Here is a 20,104-nt window from a genome sequence, read left to right as displayed (position 1 = left end):
ATAGTTTCTCCAGTATGTTCCTAATTTTGACCTCATCCTCCCCTCAGCCACCTCCTCCAGGCTGTCAAGACGCACTCCTACAACAGAGCCTGCCTTCCTGACCAGTGTGTTGTGTGCTGTTTGCATCACCAGTCATAATACCACCTCCCCAACACACAACAGCAAAGAAGAGTGCGCTGGGCACCATTGTTACATACAACATGCGAAGCAGCCTGTTGCACACACCAAATGATATGAGGCTCCTCACGAAGTACAGTCTGCTCTATCTTAGAGAGGACCACAGTTGTCTGACCAGTCCAGTTTGTTGTTGAGGTGCACCCCCAGGAACTTGACTCCACCACACCCGCCTCCTCACCCTGAATGATGAGGAAGAGTAGGTGGTTTCCTGTTCTGTTGGAAGTCCCCTACGACCTCTTTTGTTTTATTGATGTTTAGCTGCAGGTGGTTGATGTTACACCAGCTGACGAATCTCTCCACCAGACTCCTCATACTTGTTGTCGTCTACACACATCTGGCCTGGATATTGCTAGTGGGCAAGGCTTCCTGGGCCTTTTGTACCTCCTCAGCCAGGAAGTTGTTCTCAATGCGTGCATAGAAGGTGTTCAGTTCACTAGCACTGCTGGTTTTCCTTTTATAGTCTGTGATAGGTCTTAGTTCAGCCCACATATTTCTGATGTTGGAGCCCTGGTAGTTAGACTCTGTTGTCTCTTAGCAGTGCTAATAGCTCTCTGGAGCATGTACCTGGATTTCCTGTACTCCTCCAAATCACCCGAGATGTAAGGATTGGTATGTATTTTTCCCTAAATGTTATCAACATACCTATGTAAATACTTTGAAATACTTGCCTTGTAGGGAGCAACAACTCAAAATACAGTTGAAATTCTTGGTCATCAGAGTGTGAATTTTAAGTCTTGCTTTCAGAAATGGGTTTACATCAACGTTACACCGATGCTGGCTGTGTTTAACTTTCTTGAGTTTTTACTATGTCTTTGTTGCAATAGGTGGGACAAGGTGCAGGCCGGGAAGGCGAGGATCTACTGGGAGTCTTCTCCACCCGCATCAGCTCCACAAACAACAATCCCTTGGATGCCTCGGCTCTGTGCGTTTACCCACTGGATGAGCTTGACAGACGCATCGACTCCACACGTGACCTCTGCTATACCCAGGCCGGCCGGGTGGAGGGAAGTGGAGAGGTGGCCTACATAGAGTACGAGGTCAAGTCTAGCTGTGCCAACCTGCCCATGGTAAGGATCCAGTAGATGAAGAAAGGGGCTTCAGTGTTTTTGTGTTCAACCTGATGTTGAAACTGACCTTATATCTGATGGAAGAAAAGCACATATTTTGGAGCTATAGGCTTTTATGATTTTGCTATGATTTTATCAATAACATGCTCGTATGAGACTCAAATGAGTGATTATCTTTGATCCCCTTAGCAGAATTATATGCCATGGTGTTTTCTGCTTTGTATGTTTGTTACAGCATGGATACTGGCCGTATAGTACATACATTAGGGCTATATATCATCATTATTTCCTGTTGTCTTTATACACCGTATGTAAATTGACTCATGTTGGTTTCAGTGGTCACAAAAAGACAAAACAGAAAGTGCAGCACAGTAACAAGGGATGATTGGATTGCTGAGATTAAGCTGAGTAACAAGAAGAAATAAAGGCAGGCAAGCCTTGTAATGAGGCCCTCATTGAAAAGCCCAAAGCTCCCAGATGCCCCACGAATAGCTTTGCCCAGCTGCAGCCCTCCAGTGACCCCCCTCTGCTGCCCTGAAGCCACTCAAGTCCTGCCAGCCCTCAGAACCATTTAATGGGATCGTTAGGGATCAATAAACCAAACTAACCCTGAATCAGCTGTGCTGCTGCTTAATGAACTCTGACAAGGAAGGATAGGAGTTATTTTGAAACCCACTGACATAAGAGGACAGAGGGTGAGAGAGAGAGAATTGGGGGGCATGGGAATAGAAAGACTAGCATACAGAGTGACAAGCAAGAAAGAATATAGAGGAAGAAAAGGAGATGCTGAAAGAAAAATAGAGAGATGATTGAATGAATAGAGGATGAGAAAGATGTATTAGATCATAGTTCCCCTTGCAACAACGAGAAGCCATCTTATTTTTTTAATAAACAAACTCTGAGTAGGCCAGAAAAAAATGTCCCATTCTACTTCCTGCTTCAGGGCCAATTATCTGGAGCCACTTACTGGAAGGCAGGATTGGCCAAACCAAAAGAGCAAGTTGGCTGTGTCTGTATGAGTCTAGTTAAATCTATGGTGCAATCCTTTTACGATGAATTAAGATGATTCAAAGGCCTTGAGGCAATCGTAGGAAAGAATGGAAGTCTAACTGAAAAGACATGAATATAAACTTGTTAGTCTGAAACTAGTTTGAGATATTAAGATCAGTGAAACAAAAAATATCTTTGAAAAAAGTGTTGTTATAATAGTAATAGTATAATAGTAATCCGGATACATTCAGTTTAGATAAATACAAAAAATCTATAAATAATTCAAAATGATAGCAATGAAGGACAAACCAGCTGACCAATCTCTGTATTGTGGTCATATGTTGTAGAATACCCTCAAGGCATATCCCTGCGGGTCTGACCACACACCAAGTCCAATGGCAAGCCGGGCACCACTGGAAGCTAAAGCAGTGTGGCACACCTCAACTGCCCGTCTCACTGCTGTGGCTGTCAGTGTCAGAGAGGGACACAGCATCGCCTTCCTCGGAGACTCCAAAGGGACTCTGCACAAGGTAGCTTGGGATGCTATGTGCTGTCATACATACTTTTATTTTTGTGTCAGTTTCTTTAGGCCCTTGAGCCTGCCCCAGCATGCACTAGGTGGAAGGCAGGGAGACTCCCTGGACACGTCACCAGTACATCACAGGGATAACAAAGATATGTCTATCATGGAAATATTTAGACCATTAGGCAGTTTCCTAATTTTCAATTAAAGACAATCACACAAGTAGGGCTTACTACAGCCCTTCCTTGCGGCTGTTACCGCCTGCGCCTTCTGAGGATGTCTATGAATCATTTCCCAGCAAAGCAAACACATCGTATGCTTCATAAAAAAATCCCTGAATTTGGCTGCAAATGTTTTAAGTCTATGCCACTTCCCATATACTTCTACATCGCTATGCAACTACAGCCTGGAAGATTGCAGTCATCCCGACATCCACTGTTTTCCATCATACAGAGTAGCGTAAACACAATGATCCCATGCCTAATACATTTGCTTTTTGTTCTGTGGACTGCAGTATATGATTTTTGGAGACTAAAACTTAATATAAAGAAGTGATATATTTTTCAAGTTTTGGTGACTGGTGGAATGTGTTTCCAAAAATTGATTTTTGATTTGGGTCTCACCTTGTTTGTCAAGATCTGAGTACTGCTTTTTACAGTATTGTCCAAAAAATGTTGTGTATCACCACATTTAGAACAACATCTGCATAGATCTGATAGTTACATGTAGGGATCGAGATAAGAGGATTGTAGACATAACTCTGCTGTGAGCTGTTCGTGGAGTTGGTTATCGTTTAGCAGGTCTGTTTTGCTGTGTATGTGTGTGTGTTTGGTATGTGTGTGAAAGAGAGAGAGTGAGAGACAGAGTCAGACATAGTGCTTTTAGGTAGCAGATCAAAGCAGCACTCCATGTAGCCATCTGAAGTAAGCTATTGTAACAGGATTATTGTATCACAGCAGGAAAAATTGTTTGTGGTGTGTGTGTGTGTGTGTGTGTGTAAAAGGCCACAATTGATGGCCTGTTTTAGATCTCATACCAGTGTATTTGGGATGGCCAGTCTAACTGGGGATAAAATTTGTGTCACCAACTTGATTTCAATGCAGTTTTAGTCGGTCCATGCAAGTGTCCTGTTGGAGTTAAATGAATAGATGAACATTTTGGAAAATACACCTATTCGCTTTCTTGCTGAGGGTTAGATGAGAAGATGAAGCTACAGCTAGGAGATGCTTAACTTAGCTTAGCACAAAGACTGAAAGCAGGGTGAAACAGCTTGACTTGTCCAAAAATCCTCCTACTAAGGGTACAGACATGAGAGTGGTATCGATCTTCTCATGTACCATAAATCTTGCAAGTGTATTTCCCAAAATGTTGAACTATTCCTTTATGGTTAGGGAAGGCCTGTAGGAAATAATGCAAATCATTGCAATTTAACAATTGATCAATGAATATATGCGCGTTTGTCTACCGAGCTTAATTTCCCATATACCTGTAGCACAGATATTGCATCTTAAATACAGCATTCACATTCTCTACAAAAGATGACATGCAAAATGACAAACTGCATAAATGTTTCTAAGTCACCAAGCATTACAGAGCGGCTTCCCATGCCATTATGTGTTGGGTGCATCCTCTTAACGGGACGAGTGATTCTCCAATCTGTCACAGTGATCAAGTCAGAGCCTAGAAAGAGACATGGAAAGAGACATGAAAACCTCTGCTAATCTGATTAACATGAGGCAACATGAGAGTTTGAAGGCCTGGGAATCACTTAAGCCAGATGTGTCTTCCTGTGCTTCATTTTATAATTGACTGTACCATAATCACATTCATGGACACTTCTGCTGCGATCCTGCACAAGTGTGATTTGATTTGCGTTTGAGTTGTAAGCTGAAAAAGATATTTGCTTTTGCTTTATTTTCTTTTTTGTCAGCTCTTCATTTTAGTCTTGCAGTGTGTGGAATGTAGTTTTCTCGAAATAAATGCCTGTCTGTAGATATAAATTCATTGCTAGTGATATTTGTATCTGAAGTGTCTGTTGTTTTTCTGATGTACTTTTTCAGGTATATCTTGGCCAAGATGGCCAGGTTGAGGTATATGCAAACATGACGATCCAGCCCAACTCACCCATTAACAGTGACCTTTTACTGGACCAGAATGGCGCACACATCTACATCATGACCAAAACTACTGTAAGTCTAAAGATGTAGTAACACTGTTATGGACAGTTGGTGGTGGTAAATGTAATTTTCTGTTTAAGAAAATACACAGCATGGAATCCAGCAGATTACGCTAGCAAGTAAGATTTCGCGGGTTTCTTGTGTTTTATCTTCGAATTACTCAACAGGTGTATAAACAGCCGTAGCCTTCTTGATGAGTCTCTCCAATCAACCACTCACCCAGATGTCTCCATACACAAGACTGAACATAACTTGTCATTCATTGTCAGACAATTTATCATTTGTCAGAGTTTTTCAGGCTTTGATACTTCCTCAAGCTGTGTGTCTCTCACAGATAAAGAGGATAAAAGAATTAGGCAAAGAGCATAAGAGAAAACAGAGAGGCCAGCTGGCTGTCAAAGTCAAAGGTCACTAAACCCACTGTGATGGTTACAACAGTCAGCAGGAGGTGTAAGGTCAGACATAACAATGGTATTGAGAGAGAAAGTGGCCTCCACTCCCTACAGAGTGTCTGTGTGGGTTGCCATAGATGCTGATAAATGGATATGGGAAACTGCTAGTCTATACATTGAAAAGCTTGTCTCATTTCTAGACTTCTGAATGCTTTAATCCGAATGTAGAGCTATATTCAAGTTATATTTAACATACATATCTAAAACAATAATCTGATTACAAGTATTGTAATTTTCCTAAGGCTATTGGTAGTGTGTCATAAACAGATTGAAGTTTAGTTTTTTTGGAGTCAAAAATACTGTAATATTTTAAGTGTGGGCAAAGCCACTGTTTTTCTGGCTAAATAATGCTGACTGAACCAACATAAAGAGGTAAAAGGCAAGAAGATGCAATACTATTGGCTCCTTTCCACTGCATGGTACGGCATGGCTCGACTCGACTTGGAACTGTTCTTTTTAGATTTTCCATTGGCAAATGTTGTGGATAGTACCTGGTACCTGGTACTTTTTTTGGTATCACCTCAGTTCAGGTTCCAAGCAAGCTGAGCCGATACTAAAAAGTAGAGTTAAAACACTGCAGATAGGTAAGAGAGAATTGTCACTAAAATAGTCACTTACACAACACTGGACATCCTGCACAAACCCACCATTTTTAAATAGCCAAGCTACCATGATTAGCGACTGCAGTTTTTTTACACACTCAACCCAGATTTTAAAAAATGGCAGACCGCAAAACCACGCCGTGGTCAATTGACGAAGACATTCCTAAGTTTGGTTGCCGATGAAAGGATCCTGCAAGTGTGCCACGTTGAAGATGATGTCACGGCAGTTTCACGTGATGTCACTATGACAATCAGTTTCTGCTTACTCAGTCAGTATGTAAGTCTATAACGTTGTGGTTGGCAATCAAAAGAAATCCAAGGCACTCTGATGTAAGTTTAGAATCCTTTAAGGTCTCATGCCTTAATGAAGGACTCATATTTCTTTGAATTGCTAAACACAAGGTTATTGACCTACACACTAAATGAGTGAGCTGGGCAATCATTGCTTTATTCTTATTCATGCTGGAAAATGTGGCAAGTGAGTTTCTGAAATGAACGATATTGGGTCATTCTATGTCAAATCAGATAGAGGATTTTGTTCAAACTTCTCTATCTCATCTATGTATATGCTATTTGACACCAAAAATTAAATTCTGTAAAATATTTTTTCTGAAATTTGAGAATTGCACAGTTTTTTGCCCCTGGGAATGTTGTCATTTTCACCCCCTAAAAAAACGCATTAGACAACAAGCCTTTTTAGGGTTCAATATCGTCAGAAACATAACTCCTAGAGCCATGAAATTTGGTATGGGCCAAGGTTGTAATTTGTTGCCTTTTTGAGATGTCAAAATGGCAAGGGAAACTTATTCCTAGGACCATGAAAATTTATGTGAAAAGGGGTGGACATTTTGTGTTTAAAGTTACAAGTTCCTTCCATGTTGTCTTTTGAGTACTGACCCTTACTTATCTTTAATTTTCAGGTAGAGAAGCGTCCAGTGGCAGAATGTGGAGATCACCTGGACTGTCAGTCCTGTCTGTCTGTCAAAGACCCCTACTGTGGCTGGTGTGTCCTGGAGGGACGGTGAGTCAGTATACATGTGTTAAAAAGTAAATAAATAAATAAAAGTTGTACTGCGAATGATCTCTTGCATCCTTGTCCACTTTTTATTTCCTTATCCCTTATCTCTCTTACTGCTCTGTGGTATTTCAGGTGTGGCCAGCACTGGGAATGCCAGCGACGGTCTGTGCAGGGCCAGTGGCTGTGGAGTTTTAACCAGCAGCAATGCCTCAGTATCCAGCACCTCAGCCTCTACAACATCAGCCTTGGGGAGAAAACTGATGTAAGTGCAGGGAGAAGAGTGAGGAACAGATGGGAGTAATGCACAATAATAGTCTAATGTGTGCCTGTTGTTGTCTTTCTTGACTCTGTCCATCTCATACATTAGAGTTTTAGTTCTAAAAAAAATCGTTTAGCTTTTTAAATATAAGAGTTAAACCCTCAGTCTGCAGAGATAAAGAACAACACTTTTACATGAACAACAATCAGTTTCTGCTCACTTCCTTTACTTTTCCATATTTTTCCTTTCTTTTCTTGATGTTCCTCTCTCATTCTGTCCCCCTCATTCAGATTGCAGTGTCAGTAGCTGGCCTCCCTAGTCTAGAAAAAGGAGAGGCCTACTCTTGCTTCTTCCAGGATGCAGAAACTCCTGCCTCACTCACTAACACTGGTGTGATATGCTCCACCCCTGATGCCAGCAGTCTGCCCCCTATTGGCCACGGAGATGGTGAGTATCTTTGTATTTGGTCAGCAATTGTACCAAATGGGACAACTTTTTTCAGTATATACAAAACGTACAAAAGTAGGGTGCAACAATGTCATTTTTAAAATCTTTATTACAAGTCAAAAATTTGAAATTTACAAAAATCTCAAAGCAGCACTATAATGCTTATAAGAATGACACAAAAGTTGGTAAGATTGAAGTTGACCTATACTGGCAACTGGTGTGTTCTGATGCAGATTTTATGATGGTGACCCTGTCACTGCGTTTCATAAACGTGACGGTAGCAGAGACAGAATTCACTTTCTTCAACTGCAGCTTGGTCCAGCAGCTCTCTGCACGCAGGCCGTGAGTACACGCACACACATCTCATCACTCAACATGTATTGCACAGCTTGTGTGACAGACTGGTGAGATCTTGTGCACAACTAGACGTGTTAAGTTTGTTTTGACAAATTCAAGATTCCCAAATATGTGTTATATGTTTGGGTAAAATTGCATTATTTTATTTTCTGCTATAGTTCAGCATGTATGAATACCAAGTGGAAACTAGTGAGCAAGATGCCAGGAGGTGTAAGTGAAAGGAACAGCAAAGATAATAGATAATACAGTGTTAGATCATCTGAGAATGTAGGATTGTTGTAGGAGTTGTTGCTGCTTTCTAACATTTTTATTGTCACTAATTTTTATCATGATTTGTTTTGTTCTGCCTGTACTCCTGTTGTGTGCTTTGCTAGATGCCAAGGGTGTGTTAGCAGTCGCTGGGGGTGTAACTGGTGTATCCACCAGCATTTCTGCACACACAAACACACCTGCAGCCAAGGAGTCACCATCTACAACCAAATTGTGAGTCCACATTAAGTCTGAAAAGGAAAATGGTTAAATGCAAATAGATTTCAGGGATATATTCACTCAGTACACCTAGTACTAAACTAATGCAGTCTAATACAACAGTCTTGTAATAAATCCTACTTTCATGAAGGTTGTAATGTTCCGTTTTTATTGAAACAGTTTTAGAGAGGCATGATTCAATTTAATGTTTAGTTTGGAGGTGCTGTTGAATTGTACTGTGTTGTACTGAGAGGTGTTTCTAACATTTAGTACCCTCATTGATGTAAATGGACTGGACAAAATATTAGAAATACCTCTCAATATAATACAATTCAATAGCACCACTAACTACAACTTCCAAAATGATCATACAGTTGAACAACACCTCTAGACCTTCATGAAGGTTATAATGTTCAGATTTTGTTGAAGCAGTGTTGTTCACCTCTCAGTACAACAGAGTACAATTCAATAGCACCACAAACTACAGCCTCCAAACTAACCATTAAGCTGAATCAACGCCTCTCTAAAACTGTTTCAACAAAAACGGAACATTACAATCTTCATGAAAGTAGGATTTATTACAGGACTGTTGTATTAGACTGCATTAGTTTTAGGTAGGTGTACCTAATAAACTTGCAACTAAGTGTATACTGTATATTAGTATATTAATATATTAGTATTAGTATAAGGGAAAAAATTATGTGGAATGTAACTTAAAAGCTCTAGGTTTGTTTTGCTGAGCATTTATCATACTGCACTGTGCAACATGCTATACATATTAGTATGTGCATGTCTGTTTGCTGTGTTTGGTGTAGTTTTCTGTGTGTCTTCTGTTTGTCTTGTGTAGTACAGTTTTTACTATTAATCTTTTTTTCAGTGTCACTCATAAGTTACCTTTTAATGTATTTGCAGAGCCTTCTGTTTTATCTTAATTTTGTTTTCCCCCTGTCTTTTTTTCCCCTCTCCTTTCCTCGCTTGTTCACTTGTGCTACTCCATCGTCAAGTTCAAACCACCAACACCCACCATCCCACCACCAACCAGAAAACTGACCCCTTTACCTCCTACCGTCTGGGCTGCTACAACAACACAGCCACTACCCACAAAAACACCTACTCCCACCACAGCAGCTGTCCCTTTAACTACCACCACAGTGACACTACCCACCACCCCTAATGCTGAATCCACATCACCCCTTACCCTGGCAACAACTTCCCCTTTTGTCAGAATCTTCACCCAAGCCACAACCATACACACCGATGTCACCACCACCAGCGGGTCCCTCTCTGATGTTGAGGGAACGACAGAGGTCACGACAAGAGGTTTTTCAGAGGATGAGGAGACTGAAATCTTAAATATCACTGACGAAACTCCCCACACTACATTAACCAGCAGCACTAGTGGCCAGGTAGACTCTGACCTGAGATTTTTAGAGCCATCTGGTGAAGCAGTGGGCTCTTCCTTCGATGTAAGCTCAACCACCTCCAGCGAAGTGACCTTTTTAATAGACCTTAGTGACAATAAGGATGCTATTCATTTGGCCAGCGAGAATAACTCAACCCCGTGGTTGAATGAGTGGGAGAAGCCAGAGGGAGAGACTGATGTGGAATCTGCAACAGGTTCATCTGTTGCTGGCGCCAACACAATGTCATTCATTCATATACAATCACCTGACCCCAACTCTGAATCTGCAGCAAACTACCAATCGAATTCTTCGACTGACTCTCATTTTCTGGTGAGTGCAGAAGGCATGTGTGCAGCTAGTCTAGAAATCATACATATGCGCTAGTCACCATGAGAAACTGCTTAAAGTTAAAAGTTAAAAGTTAGACATTTTGGGAAATACTATTTTGTGGTTTCTTGCCGAGATTTAGATAAGAAGAATGATACCACCCTCATATATGTCTGTTAAATATGAAGCTATAGCCAGGAGGCCACCTACCAGCACCTCTAAAGCTCACTAATTAACATGTTATAACTTCTTTGTTTAATCTGTGCAAGTGAGCCAAGCTAGTTGTTCCCCTACTGCCAGTCTTTATGCTAAGCTGAGCTAGCCCTCTCCTGGTGTAGATTCGTATATAACAGACAGATATGAGAGTGGTGTCCATCTTCTCATCTCACTTTCGACAAGAAAGAAAATAAGCATATTTCCCGAACTGTTGAACTTTTCCTTTAATCAGAATCAGAATCAGAAATACTTTATTGATCCCTGAGGGGAAACTCTTTTGCTAGAGCAGCTCACTATCACATCAGTGCACACAGGAATAGAAGTACTAAGCAAAAAAAAACTATAATACACTTTAATACAGGTCAGAAAATAAATTAAGTACCAAGTGGGTATAAGTATAAAATAAAATAAGTTTACCGGTTGATGTCATCTGGACACTGTTTTCAGAATCAAGACGTTTCGGCTCCCATCCGGAAGTCATTCTCAATTGTGAAAATGGTCTGAGAACTGAGAAATTTAAGCTACTCTGTACTCTCTACAGAAACATTTTCTATGATGGAACACTCCTGGACGAATGAGGGACTACACCGTTTTACCGGTTGATGATAATAATATGGTATAAAGTAATAGTGCGTGAACTGCCAAGTTAAGTGTAGCTTATTTATAATGAGACGGAGGATATTGCACAGCAGTAATAGAGGTATGAATAAATATCAATATCAATAAATAGGGAATTTTAAACTGAAAAGGGTATATGGCACAGGAGTATTAACACAGGGTATTGCACAATTATCTCAAGTATTGCAGAGATGTAATGATCAATGTCCAGTCCAGGAGAGAGGACAGTCCCCTGAGGGGCCCCAGTGTTGCTGACCATGCTGTCCGACACACAGTGCTGCAGGCGCACATGCTGTGGTCTGCCAGTCAGGTAGTCCACAATCCAGGACACGAGGGGGGCATCCACCTGCATCGCTGCCAGCTTCTCACCCAGCAGGGCTGGCCGGGTGGTGTTGAAAGCACTGGAAAAGTCAAAAAACATGATCCTCACCGTGCTTGCCAGCTTGTCCAGGTGGGTGTGGATGCGGTTCAGCAGGAAGATGATGGCATCCTCAACTCCCAGCCGGGGCTGGTAGGCAAACTGAAGGGGGTCCAGAAGGGGTCTGACCATGGGCCACAGCTGTTCCAGCACTAGTCTCTCCAGGGTCTTCATTATGTGGGAGGTCAGTGCCACCGGTCTGTAGTCCTTGGAGCCACTGGGACGCGGCATCTTCGGCATAGGAACAAGGCAAGAACACCACAGAACAGGGACCCTTATAAGACTCAGGCTGAAGACTGAAGGCTGAAGACATGTTGAAGGACTCCACATAGATGGGGGGCACAGGCTTTTAGCACCCGGGGCTAACTCCATCAGGGCATGCAGCCTTGTTTGAGTGGAGTTTCATCAGCTGTCCGCTCACCTGGTCAGCAGTCAGGCACACAGCAGAGGTTACAGGCGGGGGAGGGGGGGAGTCATCAGTCAGGAGAGGGCCGTGATCCTGAGTACTCAGAGGAGCTTGAGGGCCAACAGCAGCTGAGTTAGAGGGGGGATGAGCAGGAGCCGGTGTGTCGAATCTGTTAACGAACAGATTAAGTTACACTGAAACCTTTTCTTGATGTCCTTTGTTACCCACGGTTTGTTATTTGGATAACAATGGACCATCTTAGTTGGGACATTGCAGTCCACACAGAAGTTAATGTAGCCAGTAATGCACTCAGTGAGCCCATCAATGTCCTCTCCATGAGGCTCACAGAGTGCATCCCAGTTTGTCACTTCAAAACATTCCTGCAGTGTCTCATAGGCCTCCTCTGACCATCTCCTCACTGTCCTTGTGGTCGCAGGCTGTCTTTTAACCAGAGGCACATAGCAGGGTTTGAGGTGAACCAGGTTGTGGTCTGACCTACCCGGGGGGAGGAGCTGTATGCATCCTTAACGTTAGCATACAGCAGGTCCAGTGTCCTCTCCTCTCTAGTAGGAATACTAATTAACCCAGGAAGATACTTAAATCTACATGGTCCACATTCTACACCAATGCAAACAATGAGGAATACTGAATACTACACTTTTATTGCAGTTATCTTTATTAGTTCTCCTTTCAACAAGAAAAGCAAATGACTGACACAAAGTCAATGTAATCTCAAATGCGAGGATGGAAATGAGAAATTCAAGCCACTAACCTGACCCTCTCCATACCATTTCTGTTCACCTCATTCAAGGCAAGCTGCAGATAGTAATATTTCACTAATGCAGAACATACATTTTCTCCTACAAGCAAGAAAATTGCTGAAGTCCCTGATCATGACATAAAATTCTTTGTGAAGTCATCTCTCTCCCCGTGTGTTACTTGTATGTCGAATGTTTCATTGCTGTGGTGTGTTTTTGTGTTGGTGGTTGCCTTTTTGAAGTTTCATGTTTTGTTTGCAGTTACTCCAATTTCTGCTAGACTAGTTATAAGATGGGATAGCTTCTTCCACTTTGGATTTATTTATTTTTGTAGTATCTTTTGTAGTATCTAAATCTAAGATGACTTTAGTTAGATAATTTACACTATACGACCAACAATATCTGTGGACCATCTCAGTTTGTTAAATTTCTGTGGACAGTTAGGTTTGGTGGTTGGGAGGAGAATGCTATCTGCCTAGATTCATAGTACCAACTGTAATATCCCTCAGTTCCAGTCAAAGGAAATAGCAACAGTTCAGTAAAAAAACGTTGTTGTTTTAAGCATGACAATTCCCCCATGCACAATGTCTATACAAAAATTGGTCAAGGTAGAAGAACTTGAGTGACCTGCACAGATCTCTGATCTGAACATCTTTAGTATCAACTAGAACATGAGCCAGGCTTAATTGCATAACAGCAGTAGCTAACCCTAATGCCACTTGTTCCAACAGATGTTCAAACATCTAGTGGAAGTCTGTCTCCGACAAGAGAACTCTCAGTCTTAGCAGCTTGGAGCAACCACATATAAATGACCATGATTATGAAATAATGTATGTAACTGAACCAAACTGTTCACAGAGCAGATGTCTAGATTTTGAGTAGGATCTAGGTATAGGTTTATAAAGTATAGCTGCAGTTTATTTTCCCATATGTATAGATATTTCTCATTGTAATGGTTAATAATATGTCATCAGGAATGTCCGTGTGTGGAGAAAGTTCAGGATTCCTCTCTCCTCCCTGTCAATGTGAAGAGGAAAATCACTCTGGTGGGACAACACCTAAACTTGTTTCAGGTAATATATCCCTCCATAGGGTCAACAGTCCCTTGCCTTAGAGTAAGACCACACAAAAGCTGTATTCATGCAGGATATTCATACAGTATGATCTTTGAACATGAAAAGATATCTATCGTCTAATTTGTTATTATCAATAAGCAAGTCTTAAAGTCTCTTCGCCAGCAGTAAGTAAGAGATCAGCATTGCAAACATATTCTGAAAAGTAATTTTATGGGAAATGGGTACATTTTCAGTTTCAGTTTATAAGGATGTAAAAGCTCTAGACCGCAGGGTTTTTTGATGCATACTGTGGTTTAGGATAGATATGATTCACTGTCATAACAAAAAGGGCATTATTATGTGAAGACCTTTTTCTTGAAATTGAAACTGTGCAAAATGCACCTTATGCAGTGACACTGTGGTAGTATGACGGTAGACAACAAATCAGTTTGTATCACCTACTGTACCCCTACTGAAATAGGTCAAAATTTGTTTATTTTGTAATGTGTGTGTGTGTGTGTGTGTGTGTGTGTGTGTGTGTGTGTGTGTGTGTGTGTGTGTGTGTGTGTGCTTAAATGTATGCGGTGTGTACATTTAGGATGAAAATTTGGACTACGAGTGTGTGTTGGACATTGAGAATCAGTCAGTGGTGATGGATGCCTCTGTGAAGCCCGATGCCACACAGAAATCAGTCTTCTTTATCACCTGCCAACCTCACCAGGTCAGAAAATATCTCAATTCAGTGATTTATGTCTGTTGAAGCTTTTAGTCTTCACTCTTCAAGTCTGGAAATGATGGTGTCTTGGCTTTTTTTACGCCTCTGAAAACTCAGTTTCAAATCTTTCAATGTATTTCTCTACAACATGAAATATTCATGACTAAATAAGCAACAATCACAGTTAAAGTTTGGGGGAAAAACATCCTTAGTTATTATATATTAAAAGATTCAGCTAAAAACTCTACATCTTCAATTTGGTCGGGGGTTTGATCAGATTTGACTGATCACTGCTGGCAACATAAGCAAACAACTTCCATCAGATTCTGATTCAAATGTTGCTAAACTGATAGGTGCACAGAAATACGTCACCTTTTTTCAAATGAACCCTGTCGACTTCAAACCAATGAGAAAAACAAGGACAAAAACAGAAATGCATTAATCTGCAATCTGAAATAACCAAAACTGTTCAAACTTTAGCAGAATATCATATCATTCATAGTAATAAGCTTATTGAGAAAAGGGCCTTTAAAAACAGGCTCCTATCACATAGTGCAAGCAATTTTAGATAGGTGAAGTTTGCTATAAAGGCATAATATTAAAATATATTAATTTACAGTACAGTGTTCTTTCTTAATTAAGTTTCTGTAAATGGCAGTTTCTTTATTTTCTTTTCAGTCATGGTTGCTATTAGTCCCATGTTAATCTGGTCACATTCATCACTCCCAGTGTGCCAGCAAAGGTACCATCTTTCATAAGATGTCTATACATAGTTTGAGTTTCCATTGTGCAGCAGCAATACAAGAATTTGCTTTTATCAAGTGTTGAAGATTGACAGCTTTCTCTCTCTCAATCTTATGGAGTTCCCCATAGTACCCATATGGTATCATTCATAATGACTGTAAATCACTATAAATCAACAAAAAAGAAAGGTCACAACCAACACCAATAAACCAGTGACCAATGGCCATATTAACAAAAATCAATATACTGTCATCTCTTGATTATGCACTTTTGTGTTTTCTAGCTCTCATAACCAGATAATTTGACACATACTGTAACTGCTTTGCACATGGGTGTGCATAACATCAACTCGTATATCATATGACAAGTTGTGCTTATGCTGGTTTGACTGTTAATTGCTGTTCTTGTTTCAGTACGCCTATTCTGCCTTGATGGAGGAATACCCAGCCATGATCAACGTCAGGAGAAAAAACAACAACTTCCTCATCGACAGCGCTAACGATCTGTATGGTGGGGACTGTTCATAGTGTGTTTTTGCTAATGTGTGTCTCTGTGTGTGAGACCATGCACGCGTGTGAGAAGTTATAATATTTGTGTGTGAGACATGTGAGACAATCTGATTAAATACAGTAATGGGTACATATTGTATAGTTGTTTGACATTAAAATAACGTAATTTCCTCACAGACTTCCCTTTCTCTCCCTTGTTTCAGTGACTCTGTTCAGTTGTTCAGTGGGGCGGTCAGACTGCAGCCGATGTCGTACTGCCAACCCCAAGTATGGCTGTGTTTGGTGTGGTGGTGCTACTAGCTCTCGCTGTGTGTACCAGGACTCCTGTACCGATGAGATCAGACACACCTGTCCGGCCCCTGTCATTCATTTCGTGAGAATTCTTTAGCCTCTTTTGAACACTTTCTAAGAATTTTTTTGCTTTGAGAGAGTAGGAGAAATGGCAAATGGACTGTACTTGTATAGCGCCTTTCTAGTCTTCCGACCACTTAAAACGCTTCACACACTACAAATGAGAGAAAGGGGTAGAAGCATTAAGTTCCTAATGATTTAATTTTTGTGTGTGGCCTTTTGTGTTGAAAATAGTCACTGTCTGAGAAAAGCAAGTTGTGTTCACATACAATATAATGTGAATTGTCATCTCGTTTTGACTGCTGGACTGGTTTTACAGATTCTTTTATTCCCCATCTGACAAATTGGATGGTTTCTTTGACAACTTGCATCAACTCTGTGTGTGACAACTCAGATGGGCTGATTTTTGAACTTAATATGAACTCCTCTTGCTAAAGTTACTTTGCTCCCGTTTGGTTCAGTTCAGTCTTGTCCAGCATGGAAATTGAACTTGCAGCATGTCAAAACAGACCCATCTATCAACTCCTCATCATTCTGCTTCTGCTTCTTTGATTCAAAATACAACTCTAGATAACCATTCAAGTTGAAACATTTTGAAGTGTCTCAAGAGGAAATGCTTTCATTTTGTGCCTCCCACTTGAATCTCTGTTTTTCACCTTTGTTAATTTTTGTCTGAATATCACTTTTTGTTGTTTTTCATTGTTTATTATTATTATTATTATTATTATTTGGACATTTAAAACAGTGGAGAGATAACAGGAAATGAGGGGAGAGAGATAAGGAATGACATGCAACAATGGTCCCCAGCCAGATACAAAACCAGTGATATTGTGGTTCATGGTTGGCATTGGACACCAGGGCTCCCTATTGTTTTGTGTTGTATAAGTGACTAAACAGCAGAATTCACTGCAATTACTTTGAAAAGTGGGGTTAGTGACAAATAAATGAGGGGATTTTTGAGGCAGGATATACATTTCATACTTTTGGTCCTCTTGTGTTTTAGTTGGACCCAGTATCCAGTCCTGTAGAGGGAGGGACAGTAGTGACTATTTCAGGCTCTAACCTCGGCCAGAGAGCTGAAGACATCCAGAACTCAGTCACAGTAGCTGGGGTCCCCTGCAGTGTCATCCACAGCAGATATGAAGTCTCCTCAAGGCAAGTCACTGGTACACCTGAACATAAACTGCTTGTAAAAATAATAATTTTTCCATATTTTGTAATTGTGACAATCTGTCTTTATCTTGTAGGATAGTGTGTGAGACTACAAGTAGTGGAGGAGAGAAGAGCGGCCAGGCCTCAGTCAAAGTGAGGGGAGGAGGACTCGGACTCTCTACTCAAATCTTTAGCTTCCAGGTAAATGCAGCAACAGTCAGTATGTTTACATGCGTACAAGAAACCTGGTTACGCAGAGATAATCAGGTAACCTTGTTAATTTGTTAATGTAAATTTGTGTATAACAGCTGCAGATCAGTAATCAGAGTTCTCCCCTACACTCAACCTTATTTTGGGAGCATTTCTTAGTGAGAACACAGCGTGTCCTCAGTCCACAGTGCGAATATGTCTGAATTTTACATTACAATTTTTCTGGTATGCTCACTGCTTTTTAACTCCACAACCCCAAATGTTTTTAATTTTCAAACTTGTATTCTTCAGCCTCAACAAACACTGACTCATGTAACATCACTTGAGGACATTTATCAGACTTCACCTAGCCCCCTCTGGAGCCACAAAAGGCTTATACATGTGTTTCAAGTACAGTTGGTGGAGTTCCCCTTTAAATCAGGTTACTATAGAAAGCAGACTGTATACTGCTTACATAAGTGCATGTAAACCCACTGATTACAGGTGTCTATAGAAACTCCTGCTAAACCTTTTCAGCAAGCCTGCCTTGGTCTTGCAGGAATTGGTGAAGCAAGTAAACAAGCATTTAAAAAACAAATACATCTCTAGGGCATTTTCACACCCATTTCACAAGCAGCAGTTACTTTGAATTCTTGCATGTTTCTCCCCAAGTTTGGTTCAGTTACATATATGAGAACACAGTAATCGCTCTTGGGTGTGGACCAAACAGACACATCAAGACCACGGAGAAAGCGGAGTCCCTTGATATTTTTGTAAACTTATCCTAAAATGCTGCATTTGGAGAATGTGATACAATGGGATTCGTCAGCGATCAACTACAACTTCAGGAACCATCAATAATGATTGGTTCTAATAATCTACAAATGTACAATCCACCAATTAAAGAAATGATAGCTCCCACATGGCTTTGTTAATTAGGCTTCATTTGAAATTGTGCCTTGTGAAATGTAAGTGAACCACTGCAATACAAGTGAAAACATGACTCCTTATTTACATTACAGTAAATGGACTGTGGTTTGACAACCTCAAGTCACAAGCAAATTAATTGTTATACTAGCTGGCTGTGAGGCAACCTTCTAGTGTTTCCCAGAATGCTCTGGTGTCTCTTTTATTTTCCTAAAAAATCACCCACTCAGTATTGATTATTGATTAAACTTTTTTCTCTTGTACACCTTTGCATCTCATCTTATTTCTTTCTTCTTCTCCTTGTCTCTCCATCAACAGAATCCCATACTAAGCAGCATCTTCCCCCAAAGAGGTCCCAAGGCAGGGGGCTCATCTCTCACCATCAGAGGCCTTAGACTGACAACTGGACACCCGAGTGATGTCAGTGTCCTAATTGGAGGAGTGCCATGTATGGTGTAAGTGTCTCTAATTGACCATGGATCAAGACAGTGAATTTTACATTAAGAGACACCAAAAAAAAGTTTTCTTTGGTAAACAGATTTATGTGGGATAAAATGACCAGAAAGTGTTTTAAAATGTAAAATATCTGCCTCTGTTTAGGCTAAACATCCAGGAGGATCAGATTAGTTGTCTGACCAGAGGCAGCAACAGAACAGGAGAACACAGCATCACTGTGCGGTTTGGTGGGGCAGAGCGCCATCTACAGGGTTTGGTGTATCATTACACCTCTAATCCCAACATCACAATGGCTGCTCCGTCCAAAAGCTTTCTCAGGTGGTTATCAGTCTCAATAGACAAATCTTGAGGAATTCAAATATTTTCAGTTCAATTCAATTTTATTTAAATAGCGCCAATTCATAACAGAAGTTATCTCATTGCACTTTTCCTATAGAGCAGGTCTAGACTGTACTCCTTATTTAACCATTTACATAATATACATTGTATAATTGCTATGGTGACACTGTTCCCTTAAAACAAGAAAACCCCAGTTCTACCTTAAGCTTGTGGCCTGGATACAGTTAAAATTTAAGGTTTAAGGTTTAGTGTTTAATGACAGAGACATTAGGCAGTAATATATCTAAGTAAATTGAAAGATGATGTTTGTCTGCCCTGATCTTCATCTAGAGGATATTTTTAGATTTATGAATGGCCAGAAAGCCTCTACTTGTGCTTTTGCTCAGGTATTTAAAAGGCTAAAAGGTTAGTGTAATAACTCAGATCCCAATTTGTTTGTTGAAAATTTTGAAAAAGTGATGACCATGTCACGCATATTTTGCACCCTCAGCTGTAATTTAGGCTTAGTAAATATCCCCTGTGGGTTTTTTAATTTTTACATGAAATATAATGAATAAACAATGATTTTCTTCTTTTCCTCTACTTTCTCCTGCAGTGGAGGCAGAATCATTAGAGTTTCTGGGCAGACCCTGGATGTAGTCCAAGAACCAAAAATGAGGGTCACCCTCAGTCCTCCTGATACTCTCCCTCCCCGGAGGAGAAGGAGCATCAATAGGAGGAATGAAGGAAGCCTGAACAGAAGACAGGATCATAAGGATCCACTTCTTCCACTGAAGAGATGGAGGAGGATCGTCCCAGAGGCGAACTGCCCCAAGGGTACACTCTGTCATGTCAAACAGGTACGTTTGTGTGGTCATGCAGAAAGAAAAATGTACTCATCTTCTATGTACAATTTTATGGTTTTCTTTTAAGCCTAAAAAAATATTTAAAGCTGTTGTCATAAATATATATAAATTCAGCATGGAGAGTGGTGATGGTGATCAT

The 20,104-nt window shown here is 40.6% G+C and overlaps 1 protein-coding gene across 9 annotated transcripts in view; it reads left to right on the top strand.

Moving 5' to 3' along the window:
- Positions 1 to 20,104, top strand: part of LOC122882669 (plexin-B1-like) — a 116,476-nt gene that overhangs the window by 65,743 nt on the left and 30,629 nt on the right. For 8 of the 9 annotated variants that reach the window (XM_044210302.1, XM_044210303.1, XM_044210301.1 and 5 more), the window contains 18 exons: positions 1,002 to 1,244; positions 2,582 to 2,764; positions 4,818 to 4,946; positions 6,909 to 7,009; positions 7,139 to 7,268; positions 7,556 to 7,712; positions 7,946 to 8,054; positions 8,444 to 8,552; positions 9,542 to 10,270; positions 13,658 to 13,756; positions 14,337 to 14,459; positions 15,611 to 15,707; positions 15,910 to 16,079; positions 17,061 to 17,212; positions 17,305 to 17,410; positions 18,644 to 18,780; positions 18,926 to 19,099; positions 19,716 to 19,959. In XM_044210302.1, coding sequence (XP_044066237.1) covers positions 1,002 to 1,244; positions 2,582 to 2,764; positions 4,818 to 4,946; positions 6,909 to 7,009; positions 7,139 to 7,268; positions 7,556 to 7,712; positions 7,946 to 8,054; positions 8,444 to 8,552; positions 9,542 to 10,270; positions 13,658 to 13,756; positions 14,337 to 14,459; positions 15,611 to 15,707; positions 15,910 to 16,079; positions 17,061 to 17,212; positions 17,305 to 17,410; positions 18,644 to 18,780; positions 18,926 to 19,099; positions 19,716 to 19,959 — 3,192 coding nt within the window. The remainder of the gene's footprint in view (positions 1 to 1,001; positions 1,245 to 2,581; positions 2,765 to 4,817; positions 4,947 to 6,908; positions 7,010 to 7,138; positions 7,269 to 7,555; positions 7,713 to 7,945; positions 8,055 to 8,443; positions 8,553 to 9,541; positions 10,271 to 13,657; positions 13,757 to 14,336; positions 14,460 to 15,610; positions 15,708 to 15,909; positions 16,080 to 17,060; positions 17,213 to 17,304; positions 17,411 to 18,643; positions 18,781 to 18,925; positions 19,100 to 19,715; positions 19,960 to 20,104) is intronic. The other variant, XM_044210306.1, reaches the window with a different exon arrangement.

The sequence above is a fragment of the Siniperca chuatsi genome, linkage group LG10 (assembly GCF_020085105.1).
Source record: "Siniperca chuatsi isolate FFG_IHB_CAS linkage group LG10, ASM2008510v1, whole genome shotgun sequence".
NCBI lineage: Eukaryota > Metazoa > Chordata > Actinopteri > Centrarchiformes > Sinipercidae > Siniperca > Siniperca chuatsi.
Note: the sequence above shows the minus strand (reverse complement) of the source record. Positions and strands in the feature narration are given on the sequence as shown.